At 42.5% G+C, this 12,690-nt stretch overlaps 1 protein-coding gene across 2 annotated transcripts in view; it reads left to right on the forward strand.

The window, feature by feature from the left end:
* The window catches only part of LOC125896845 (phosphatidate phosphatase LPIN1-like), a 29,342-nt gene extending 17,939 nt beyond the window's left edge, over positions 1 to 11,403 (forward strand). For both annotated transcript variants that reach the window (XM_049589731.1, XM_049589733.1), the window contains exons 4-20: positions 536 to 825; positions 1,631 to 1,744; positions 1,839 to 1,962; positions 2,054 to 2,363; positions 3,126 to 3,219; positions 3,309 to 3,493; positions 3,696 to 3,789; positions 4,050 to 4,119; positions 6,118 to 6,210; positions 6,316 to 6,377; positions 6,475 to 6,604; positions 6,742 to 6,890; positions 7,578 to 7,664; positions 7,814 to 7,966; positions 8,093 to 8,207; positions 8,342 to 8,445; positions 8,551 to 11,403. In XM_049589731.1, the coding sequence (XP_049445688.1) occupies positions 536 to 825; positions 1,631 to 1,744; positions 1,839 to 1,962; positions 2,054 to 2,363; positions 3,126 to 3,219; positions 3,309 to 3,493; positions 3,696 to 3,789; positions 4,050 to 4,119; positions 6,118 to 6,210; positions 6,316 to 6,377; positions 6,475 to 6,604; positions 6,742 to 6,890; positions 7,578 to 7,664; positions 7,814 to 7,966; positions 8,093 to 8,207; positions 8,342 to 8,445; positions 8,551 to 8,725 (2,349 nt within the window). In that variant the 3' untranslated portion in view covers positions 8,726 to 11,403. The remainder of the gene's footprint in view (positions 1 to 535; positions 826 to 1,630; positions 1,745 to 1,838; positions 1,963 to 2,053; positions 2,364 to 3,125; positions 3,220 to 3,308; positions 3,494 to 3,695; positions 3,790 to 4,049; positions 4,120 to 6,117; positions 6,211 to 6,315; positions 6,378 to 6,474; positions 6,605 to 6,741; positions 6,891 to 7,577; positions 7,665 to 7,813; positions 7,967 to 8,092; positions 8,208 to 8,341; positions 8,446 to 8,550) is intronic.
* Positions 11,404 to 12,690: the final 1,287 nt, after the last annotated feature.

Raw genomic sequence — 12,690 nt, forward strand, 5'->3', positions numbered from 1 at the left:
TTAAACAATAAGGATTGTACTCTATAATAAAAGGTCTATCTCTGTAGGGATCCTTTCCATAATGTTGTCACACACTTAAAACTAAAATCTGAGCCTGTCATTGGCAAAACAAACACTTTTAGTGGATGTAAATTGAGGGTGCGTTGCAGCCTATTTTGCAGCTGCTGGCTGTAGCCCTGTCGCTCAATACTGGAACAGTTTTAAAAATTATCGTCTCCATTAATCACTTACACACAAAAACACTGGAATATGGTTAAAAAATACCCTCTAATTTGAATACTTCAGGATTTATGGATTAAAAATGCATATTTATTCAAAATCTAACAGTTTTATGGCTCTGTAGAGGAAGCATTTTACTGATGCTTCTTATTTCACTTTTTAATCCTGTTTATAAGAAGTGATTCATAAAGAAAGTTTTAATTACTCACACATTTACTTGAAAACCTCCCTTCCCCTTTAACATCAACTACATGACACTTGTGAGTTTCAAAGACAGCATTCATGGTTTCACTTCTGCGTCTTCTCGTCTGAACAGGAAGTGGTTCCCTCCTACCTGGCCACCTCTCCCATCTTGTCAGACGGGGCCATCATGATGAGCTCCTCCCTGATGGGGAAGAGCTCCGGGCCACCGATACAGACCCTGGGCTCCGCGGGGACCTTGGGAGAGACTGGCAATTCCATGATGATGAAGAAGAGAAGGAAAAGGAGGAGGAAGGCCAGGGCAGACAGCGTACGGAGGGAGGAGAGCGGGGAATACTCGGAGGACGAAGACATGTTCACTATAGACATCAGCTCGGATGAAATGGCGGAGATCGAGAGCAACAGGTGAGAAACGTGGAGACGATACAGGAAAAGGAGGAAGGATATGTGAGAAAAGAGGAATGGAGAAAGTGAAAAAGAAGGAAGCAATGAGGGGAAGCGATACACGTGACAGTGAGGGAGAGGAGGGGTGGACAGGGAGATAAAAAGTATAATACATCGCTGAAATGAGCTCTGAGAGCAGCTGTAATGGAAGTGGAGAATAAACAGATGAGCGTCTGTAGTGGAGAGGCCTCCAGCTGTGGGACTGGCACACACACACACACACACTCAAGGCCATATGAAAACCACATGTGTGATTCTGACTGAATAGAAAAGAAGAAGCTCTGCATGTGAACAGAGGAAATATCTTCCCTGTGTGTTTAAGATAAGGGGCACATACTCCCTGTGCACACAGTTTGTAACTGCCGACACGTGACTTTGCCTCTTGTGCGCAGTGTTTAGTCTAAATCAGTCGAGCATGTATATACAGTATGTCGGTCAGGCATGCAGCTATAGAAGCCATGTCCCTCCCTTACTGTACTGGGTGTTGTTAAGTCCATTTATCATGAATGAACAAAGCAGCTGCTGTAAATAACTGCCACATGGAAGATTTATTTACTCCTCTGCACGTGTGTAGGAGATACATTACGTTTAGTCCTGGCTCATCTCTACTGTACTCTACTGTAAAACAACACCAGGGTGGTTCTTCATTCAGATAAGCTTACAGAGAATACAGTTGATGACCTAAATAAGAAAAGATGGATGTTTATTTCATGTAAGCAATGTTTTTTTACATAGTGTGCACATACACTTTATATGTGTGTTGCAGGAGTTCGTCTCGGGATGTTCTAAGAGAAGAGACCACAACCACTTCAACCAGCGGCTCATTCAAACAGACAGGCATCTACACTCGTTCAGATGGAGAGTGGAGCCCCATTCAGAGGTGATTCATTCACACATACATAACAAGGACCTCTGTGTAATTATGAAACAGAAACAGCTCTATGATCATTGTTTATCCCCTTGTCCTCCTTCAGCCCTGGAAACTCTCGTCCTACCTCTCCCAAGAGCGACTCTGAGCTAATGACCAAGCCATCAGACACAGACAATCAGGATCAAGCCATGCACTGGGCGTGGGGAGAGCTGCCACAGGCTGCCACGGTAGCCAAACCGTCCATTTCGCATCCACACACAGACACAACAACTCTATTTGTTGTGGTTTTTGTTTCATCCTCTTCCCCTTCTTTTCCAGCCGTCCTTCCTCCCAGTGAAACCCGACCCTCCACCAGTTTGCCCAGTGTCCATCCCAGTGTCTGAGAGCACACACTTCCGTGTGATAACTCAAGAGACATCGTCAGAACAGTGCGGACCCTGCTCTGAAATATCGGCGCTCAGGCTGCTGATGCCAGGGGAGACCAGGGAGGAGACAGTGGGGATGGAGTCAGAGTCCATGAGGGTGGAGACCCAGACAGGTGGAGGTGTCGCAGCCTGTACGATAGCTGACATGGAGGAGACGACTCCTCGGCCACAGGGCAAGACGGACTCTCCGTCCAAGAGAAAAGGTAACATTCAAAGTGCAACTACACAGTTACTACATGATTCCTTTTTATGCAACCAATTGGTGAATCTCATTCAGGGCGCCCTATTTAAACTGCTCTGGCTGCCTACTGTTGCTGCTTCCTCTGCAAACCGCCTCCACCCCAGCTTCTCCTTTTAATGTTGTGTCTGACTTATCAATGTCATTTCTGTTTATCATTGATGATGCTCTGTTCTGTTCCCGGGGGGTCTTTGCTGCTGCTCTCCCTGCCTTAGGCTTTCCATGTAGGCGCATGGAAGGGCAGGGAGGGGTATGAAACTTTGAGTTTGTGGTCCTTTCCTACATAGTTTTAAGAGTAAATTTCCTGCATTATGGTGAATTTTAATGCATCAGTTTTAGGTGGAAATGTCTGTAATTTCCTCAAAATAAAAGTGTTCTGCTACTTTTATATTTTTATTTAGGGGGATAAGGACAAATGCACATGTTGTAAATATTAAGAGGGACATGTGTCCTGCTTCCCCTCGAAATCTTCGCCTCTGTTTTTTGAAGACGTGCACTTTGTAATAAAAGTCCACTGTACTGCCTTTCATGCTTTTAGAGGCATTTTAGACATAAACATAAACTTTGAAGCAGATTATTAAGATATAGAACTACTTCACTAAAGATGTGAGAATGTGTTTTTCATTGATTTATTCCTCAAAAAATATTGCATTCAGATGATTTCCTCATGGATAAATCCAAAAGAAAAGCAAATACTTATTTTAACGGAGTCGTCTCTCTGTTGCAGACAAGAGAAGCCACCATCTTGGCTCAGATGGGATTTATCTGGATGACATCACAGAACTCGAGCCTGAAGTGGCGGCTCTTTATTTCCCTAAGAGGTATGACTGAGTTATAACTTATGTGCTTTTGATACAGCTTTACAACATTTGGGCATCCATCCATTCTTATAAACACCTCTCCTCTGTAGTGACAGTGGTTCGACAGTGAGGAGCATGTCAGACCCAGGCCTCCACAGCACCAGTCTGTCCCCACAGTCTGTCAGCTCTGGAGGAGACAGCGGAGTGGACAGCTACTGCGACCCCATGGGTGACATGCCGTCTATCGCCATCTCCTTGTGTGGTGGACTCAATGAAAACAGGGAGATCACGAAAGGTAAGACACTCATACTGATGAATATTCTCACGTTTCAGTTATTGTAATTGTTTTGGATTTGAATTGGCATCGTCTCTGAAGCTGCAGCACATCTCTCCTAATGGAAGTGTAGCCTGTCATTGACCAGTGTCAGCCACTGTATCGTGCACTGTGTTGACAGCTATGGGACAAGACATTGAACATGAAACGTGTGTCCTTACAGATCAGTTCCACGAGAAGATCATCACATACCAGCAGTTTGCGGAAAACCCCTCCATCATCGACGACCCCAACTTGGTCGTGAAAATTGGCTCCAAGTAAGACTTCCACACTCTTCACACTCACAGCGGAGTGAGATCATGTTTATGTCTAAATATAGTCAAACAGCAGGCTATAAGGAGTTTACAGTCTACTGTGTGCTGTATGGATTTAGCTGCCACACACTGCAGCAAACACTGCAGAGTGTGCAGGATCGTAAGGGCTCATAAGGATGTTTTTTGCAGAGACATTTGGCTGACAAAGTGTTTTCTGCTGCGGTTATGAAATTGATAAAAATACATTTTGTTTTCTCCCCCAGATACTATAATTGGAGCTCTGCGGCTCCACTTATGCTGGCTATGCAGGCCTTCCAGAAACCACTGCCAAAGGTAAGAAATTGATACACAGCATGGATACTAATGACTCAAGACTGGAGGGTGGTGGTGTTACATGAGTATCACTCCCCCTTTTGACTGAAACTGGTACTGCATCCTGTTTGTGTGTCTCACATTTAAGTTGGACTAGGGCTGCATGATACTATAAAAAACTAACAGTGTGATATTTTTGTTTCTGTAATACATAGTTCAGTGTGAAAAAACACAGGAACTGATCATTCTAAAATTATTGGTATGTGTAGGGGAGTGTATCTGCAGAGACGATAAAAATGATAAAAGCTGAAACTTACCTTTTTCTCTTAAGAATTTTTTGATTGGGAGGAAGGCGAAATTAAGTAGATTAATACACTAGTTGGCTCTCCATGACACCATTTTATTCAAGTAACAACCTGCTAGTGTTACTTTTCCAACCTTGCAGCTGTGAACCATAGTTAGGAGACCTTTGGTGTCTGTAAGCTCATTCAGTTAGCTTGAGCTTAGCTTGTAGCTGGTAAGTAGCATTATCATACACTTGTAACATTCTTTTATTTTTGTATCAAGCAGCAAAAAAAGTTGTAGCATGACATGTTTCGGTTAATTTTCCTTACTTGACGTTGCACGTAGGGATGAACAATGATATTGGCACGTCAGCGTTATCGGCCGATATTGGCATTAAAATGAACTATCAATATCGGCCAACATGATTTTTCTTAATTTACACAATTAATAATTATTATATACACTGAAAAGTATTTCATGCCTCCATCTGCTGATAGGCCATCACGATAAGAGCATACACGCATAATATGATGTTAATTCCACTACAGAAGAGACTTGATGATCATTAAAATTAGATGGGGGAAAAAAGTGGATATACCGATATTGGTTATCAGATATCCCCAAAAAAAATCCAACATCGTGCATCCCTAATCACTTCATCATCTCATCCTAGTATACATTTGTGTTCAATTTTGTCATAATCAGATATGAATTCTTGAGTTATGGCCAAAAACATGTTTTGTGAGGTCACAGTGACCTTGACCTTCGATCATAAAAATTAAATCAGCTCAGCGTTTTTTTTCCAAGTGGATGTTTGTACCAAATTTGAAAAAAATCCCTCAAGGCCTCATTGAGATATCACGTTCACGACAATGAGACGGATGCAAGGCCACAGTGCCTTTGACCTTTGATAACGAAATTTTAAATAGTTCATCCATGAGTCCAAGTGGACATTTGTGCCAAATTTAAAGAAATTCCCCAATGTCGTTCTTGAGATATGGCGTTCGCAAGAATGGGACGTATGGACAACCAGAAAACATAATGCCGTTGGCCACAGCTGTCACCTGCACAGAGGCAAAATAAATCGATATTAGTTATCGGTCAAATGAGTTGTTACATATCGTCAAAAAAATCCAATCTCATGTATCCCTAACTGCACGTCCTGCGATGCGCCTATTGTTCATGCACACATCACAGTGTCAGTGCTAAAACGATATATTGTGCAGTCCTACCGCATACTTCTACCCATAATTACGTTGCATAATGCCTCATGTGCTATCTAAGCATTCTGTTATTGCAGCTTCAGAAAGACTTTATGTTGTGTGATAAACCTCCACTGAATATTTTCTCCTTAAACTTTGTCTCCCCCTCTGTTCCCCTCCTCCCCTCCCTCCCATTGATCCATCCATCCATCAGTCCTCTTGCCTCAGTTATGTCCACTCAGCCTTAGAGTTTCTCCTCTGTTGTGTGACTGGTGTGCTGGGCTACAGCTCTGTACGTCAGAGACCACACTCTTTTTCCTCTTTCTCATGTTTTCTACCCTTTCTTTACCCTCTGTGTTCTTTGCCCCCTCTCAGACTCCCATCATGCTTTGTTTCCTTCAGCCGCAGACACATCGTTGCATCTGTGTTACTGTTTGTTGATTTACAGTCTGGTTTGGCTTCAGTTTTTTGAGTGTGTTTTTTTACAGTGTTTTGTTGTGGTTGTGTTGGGGTTGTGTGTGCTCCGCTCCAGGCTGCAGTGGAGAACATCATGAAGGAGAAGATGCCCAAGAAAGGAGGGCGGTGGTGGTTCTCGTGGCGAGGCAGAAACAGCAGCACCAAATCGGTAATTACTCCTCATCTGTTTGATAACACTCCCCAAGGTGTTGCTCATGTAAATTACCACTAAATGAGCGAGCAAAGCAAATTAACAGTGTTTCTCCTCCTGCAGGATTCAGTGTCTGAGCGTGGGGCCTGTGGCTACGCTGAGCAGGCTGGGAAAATGTCCAGCAGGTGAGGAACCCTCAAACATTCAAGTAACCTCCTAACTATCGAACTTCCTGCCGGGGCTGAACATCTTTTAACACTTTGTTAACCTGTCTGACGCCAGACATAAAGAAGAATCGTCCTCTAGTGATGAAGACCACAGGGCAGCACTACAGAGCTCTTCCTCCATCCAATCAGAGCCATCAGGGGGTGTGTCTTATAAGAAAACACTTCGGCTCACGTCAGAGCAGCTGGTGAGTGCAGACTCTGAAATATTGTAAAGTTATTTCATCGTCATTGTTTTTACCTACATATATTATATCTCATTCTCTCTCTGTCTCTGTCTCTGTCTCTGTCTCTCTCACACACACACGCACGCACACACACACAGCTCTCTCTCCAGCTGCAGGACGGTCCTAACGATGCTGTGTTCAGTGTGACCACTCAGTACCAGGGAACCTGTCGCTGTCAGGGCACCATCTACCTCTGGAACTGGGACGACAAGATCATCATCTCTGACATAGATGGAACCATCACCAGGTGTGTGATACATGTGAATTAGAGCTGCCCCCCGACTATGAATTTATCTAGTCGACCAATAGTCGTCATTTATGTCCACTAGTCGACTAGTCGCCGTCATGTTTACAATATAAATACAAAACCGTACTAGTGAACCTTCATTAATATAGGCCTATATTTTATCTCCAAGTGCACGTCACACACTGAGCGAGCCGCCTGTTAATGACGCTGTGGGCTAATGGGCATGTAGCTACTTCCATGTTTCAGATGATACGTCATGTTTGTAGTCGACCAGTGAAGATGAGTTTACATATCACCTTGGGTTCGTCCTTCACCTTCTCAAAATGATCCCACACTTTGGATTTCCTGCCCGACATGTTATTAACTAGCCTGTGGAATAACCGCAGGTACCAGCCCTGGAAATTAACCTGACTCCTGTCTGACTGCTGAGCGTGGACACTTCCTGTGTCTGTCCTTTCAAATTAAATTCCCACATGGTCCAGTCATATAGATTTTGATTTATTCTGACAAGGCGCAGCTCCTAATAGACTTTCAGCTAAGCAACCTATTCAGTCTTACCGACTATTGACCTTTCTGGTCGACTAACGTTTGGTTGACTATTAGAGGGCAGCCCTACATTGTTGTTTTTTTTTATTAATGAGGAAAAGCCTGTGCTCACATGTCCCGATGTCATTTATGTGTCTCCAGGTCGGACACACTGGGTCACATCCTGCCCACACTGGGGAAAGACTGGACCCACCAGGGCATCGCACACCTCTACCACAAAGTCAGCCAGTAAGCACTCATTTTCTTCCACACTGTCACGTGTGAATTCCTTTGAATTGTTCCGATCAAAGCACGAATGTGACACCAAACAGGCCAAAAACAAGCTCTATTATTAGCACCATCAAGTGATCTTCCTTTCTTCTTTCTCGTTACCCCAGAAACGGCTACAAGTTCCTGTACTGTTCAGCTCGAGCTATCGGCATGGCTGATATGACCAGAGGTTACCTCCACTGGGTCAACGAGAGAGGCACCATGCTGCCTATGGGCCCCGTCCTGCTCAGCCCGAGCAGCCTCTTTTCAGCTCTTCACAGGTCTCTCATCCACACCAACACACACACACATATTTCTCTAGAATAGTACTCCATGTTCAAGAAGAAGAAGAGCATTGTTCTGCAGTGCTGATTGTTACATCTCTGCGGTATGTTCGTGTTTGACAGGGAGGTGATTGAGAAGAAACCAGAGAAATTCAAGGTGGAGTGTCTCAACGATATCAAGAACCTCTTCTACCCAAACACACAGCCGTTCTACGCAGCGTTTGGCAACAGACCAACGGTACACACACATTATATAAAGTACAGTTGATGGTACACTCAGTCATTTAAAGGAAATTTCCAGTGCATAACATTTGGTTCATCTGGAGTTTTGGGTTAGAAAATTAAAGCCATTTGTGCTGTGCATTCTTGTAGGATGTCTATTCTTATAAAGAAGTCGGAGTGCCACTGAACAGGATTTTCACAGTGAACCCTAAAGGCGAGCTGGTGCAGGAGCACGCCAAGACCAACATCTCATCGTAAGTCCTGCTTGCAGTTTACTTGACAAATTCTAAGAGGAAACATTGTAAATATTTCAGAAAAAAAAGTTAAGTTCACTCATTTCTCTCTCTTCCTCTCCTCAGTTACGTCCGTCTGGGTGAGGTGGTGGACCACGTGTTCCCCCTGAAGATGCGAGCCTCCTCCTCAGACTTCCCCTGCTCGGACACATACAGCCACTTCACCTTCTGGAGGCAGCAGCTCCCCCGGGTGGACCATCAGGGAACTACACCTCCACAGACTCCCACTCCCAGCAGCTGACTACCTGTGGCCTGCTGAGCACTGACTGACTGATGGTGTGATGGTGACATGTGTGGGTGTGTGATATGACTTTGTAGATGTGTGTAGCAGATGGAGCACTTTGAGTGCACAGCAGACAGAGAGATACTGAAAGGGTAAGTTTGGTATTTTCAACCTGGACCATATTTTCTCATGTTTTTGTGTCTTTGTGACTGATGAGAGCAGTTTTTAAGAATGATTTAGTACTGAGTGAGTCAGTTTATGTCCACTAATGGTGCTTGTTTTTGTCACTGACAGGCTCCGATGAATATTATAAGTGTCTGACAACGATATGGAAAGCATCCCTACAGAGATGGACCTTTTTGTTAAAGAATAAGATCCTTTTTTAATCAGAAACAGCCCCAAAATTGCTATCATCAAACCCACCAGACTCCATTTAAATAAACAGTCATTTTAGCCTGTATAGAGGCAACATATTTTTATTTCTACCTTGGTGAATTTCAGGTTTATTTCAACCAAATCAGAGTTGGTGATTGTTGGAACAGTGGAAAGACAAACCAAGGAAGCTTTTGTTAGTTTTTATTTTGTTCCTGTCGACATTGACTGAAGTGTATTTTACAATGATAAAGTTACTGTTATTTAAATGGAGTCTGGTGGGTTTGGCGATTTCGGGACTGTTTCTGATTCAACAAAAAGGATCTTACTCCTTAACAAAAGGCAAGGCATCTTTATTTGTATAGCACATTTCATGCACCAGGGCATTTCAAAGTGCATTACAGAGCAGTGAAATATAAAACATAATAAAGGATACAGAAAAGAGTAACAAGAAAAAATTACATTTTAAAATTTAAATTAATTACTAAATGATTTATAAATTAAAAATGACAATTGAAAAATCACCATTAAAAATAGCAAAAGTGCTCTGACTCTTGGGGCGGTCAATACCCCGGCCACAGATGTCCTCAGGGTCCTAGAAGTTTAATGTGTCACAAGCATGTCCGAGATTTATTTGTGCGCTGAGTGTGTGTGTGATTCATACACAAGCAGCAAGACTTTGAAATCGATTCTCTGAGTGACAGGTAACCAGTGTAAGGATTTTAGAAGCGGCGTAACGTGGTCATATTTCCTAGTTTTTGTCCAAACCCTTGCAGCAGCATTCTGAATAACCTGAGGTGAAAAAGGTCTATCTCTGTAGGGATCCTTTCCATAACGTTGTCAGACACTTGTAATAACAATCTGAGCCTGTCAGTGACAAAAGCAAGTACTTAAGAAGGTTTTTGAAAAATTGTTATTCCCATTAGTCACAAAATAAAATAGGGTCCATGTTGAAAAATACTGAACTCACTCTTTAAGTGGGTAAATCAGCTGTGAATACTCTGAAAACGCACAAGATGGATGTAAGCGCACTTTTATGATGAGACGGCCTCTGTAGCCTTCTGACTAGATATATGTATATGAGATATTACAGTCATTTATTCAGGCAGCTTAGCACATGTATTATGTTTGAGTGACTGTTGACATTATTTAAGTAGCAAGACATTATAGGCTGTTTATGCAGACAGTTGTATACTCTATGAATACACAGTATACCTATGGCATCTGTTCAGAAGTGCAGTGAGCACACGTCAGAGAGCAAGTTACTTCAACTTGTGCCAAATACTTAATGTAGAATTTATTTTCTTACTTCGAGACTGTTACCGATCCGCGATCAGCTGATATATACGTACATGCAGGGTTATTTTACTTTATAGCAACATGTGTGTGTGTGTGTGTGTGGTCTTTTATTCTGTTTGGAAGAAATCAGTTAAATTGTATTTCAGAGCACAACGAATGAATGAACATCCACGCAGCTTGATATTCTCCTGACTGAGGTACATTGTAGTTTAGAATATTTATTGTTGAGACATTTTGACAAAAGAAACAGAAGCACAACATTTTTAACGGTCAAAATAATCAGTTTTCTCTAAAAGAAATCAAGAGTATCTGTGATTAGAGTCGCTGAATAGTTTTTATTTTTCTATTGAAATCACACGGTGTGCATGTGTCGTGATCAGAGTGTCATATCTGTGGTGGCCTTCATGAGACGCCTTTTAATTTATCAGTTACACTTCATGTGATGAATCTATGTGACTGTTTCCACTCTCTGAGAGTCATGTTTGTTTCCATATATGCCATTAAATGTATTTTATTTATTCATCTGATCACATATTGACTGTCATCAAGTTACATTTTTCATTACTCATTGGTTCTTTTATTGTAGCGTTACTGCCATTCCCTTGTACTATCCCTTAAAGCAGTCTGGAAACCCTCATCAGACCATCCACAGCTTAGAGGCTGAAGTATTAAAGCAATGTTCAGCCTTTTTTCTAAGACATTTGAAAAGTGGTCCTTATTTCTTACACCACCGCAGATAACCTGAGTCCATATGTGAGCAGGAGCTGACCTGCCTAATGTATCAGTGGTCTTACTGTGAACATCACCACCTGAGTAAGCGTGTAGTTTGTGACAGAGCGTGTGTATATAGATGATTTATTATTCTTTCCATGAAAGAGCTCAGACAGCATGAAAGCGTATTATCTTTGCCTTAACTGTGAACAACATGATCAATAACTTGTTCATATACTCTCCACCCCGTCTCTTGACCAGGTCACTGTTAAATTGATGTAATCAAACTCAATAAAAAATGCATTGGTACAGCAGGAAGTGTGTGTCGATATTCACTGAGTCCTTTATTAACTTTCAGCATGATTCACCTGAATACAGTGGTTGAAGAATTATTCAGATCCTTTAACCCTCCAAGGATTATTTAGACAGGAAAGGTATGGAAATCTGTAATCTGAGAAGTAACTTAAAGATGCAGTACCCTTCCAAATCAAAACTACATATGTTTCCTCTTACCTGTAGTGCTGTTTATCAGTCTGGATTGTTTTGGTGTGAGTTGCAGAGTGTTGGAGATATCAGCTGTAGAGATATCTGCCTTCTCTCCAATATAATGGAACTAGATGGCACTCAGCTTGTGGTGCTCAAAGTGCCCAAAAAATACATTAAAAAAACTCAACAGCAATGTCTCTTTCCAGAAATCATGACCTGGTTACTCGAGATAATCCACACATATCAACCCGCAGAAGGAAGAGTGCATCTACTACCACACAGCTCTGCTGAGGAGGACTAGGTGCTGTCATCACCAAAAGCCTGTAGACTGAATCCAAATGTCTGGACACCGTGCAGACTTTGTGGGCGCATTCCCAGGACATACAGGAGTGCTGAGGACTGTCAAAATCCACAATAGAGTGTGCCAGTAAACCCGGAACTCCGTTAACGCTTTTAGCACTTCCGGTTCTCTCGTCTAAAAGTCAATACGTTTTTTGAATGGGAATTTGGTAAAATGCCTCAAATGAGGTCTGTGGTTAACAAAAGCTTAAGCGAATTTCAGGTTTTGTTCTACAACATAAAACACGTCAGTAAATACCCTACTTGTGAATTTTGAAGCTTTTACGTGTCGTAAAAAAGGCGGTTGCTAACAAGTTGCTCAATACGACTACAAACCCTGTCAGGGACATGAAACGTCATCACCCCCGAAGAGGCGAGAGTGCTGGCAGTCTGCCATTACAGCTTCTTATTTAGCTTAAACAGTCTGATTTTCCCCATTATACAATGTTTTTAAAATAAAGCGGCCGAAATCAGTTGAAAGCTTTGTGGCAGTGACGTCAAGAGTCATGCAACCGTGGGAGGAGTCATGTAGTCCGTTAAAGCCTAACGTTAGCTTTTTACTTCTGGCGATCACATTTAAGCTTCAAATGCGGTATGACACATAAACTTGTGTTAGCCACGGAGCTTATTTTCTGACACAATCCAAAATGCAGTGCAAAAATCACATTCACTTTCTCTTCCGGGAACCAGCGCAATGCTAAACTTCCGGGTTTTGACCTCGGCCCTGGCACACTCTATTCAGCCAGTCCACAAGGGGCCTCAAGTAGACTTCCTGC

Source organism: Epinephelus fuscoguttatus, linkage group LG11 (genome assembly GCF_011397635.1).
Source record: "Epinephelus fuscoguttatus linkage group LG11, E.fuscoguttatus.final_Chr_v1".
Classification (NCBI taxonomy): domain Eukaryota; kingdom Metazoa; phylum Chordata; class Actinopteri; order Perciformes; family Serranidae; genus Epinephelus; species Epinephelus fuscoguttatus.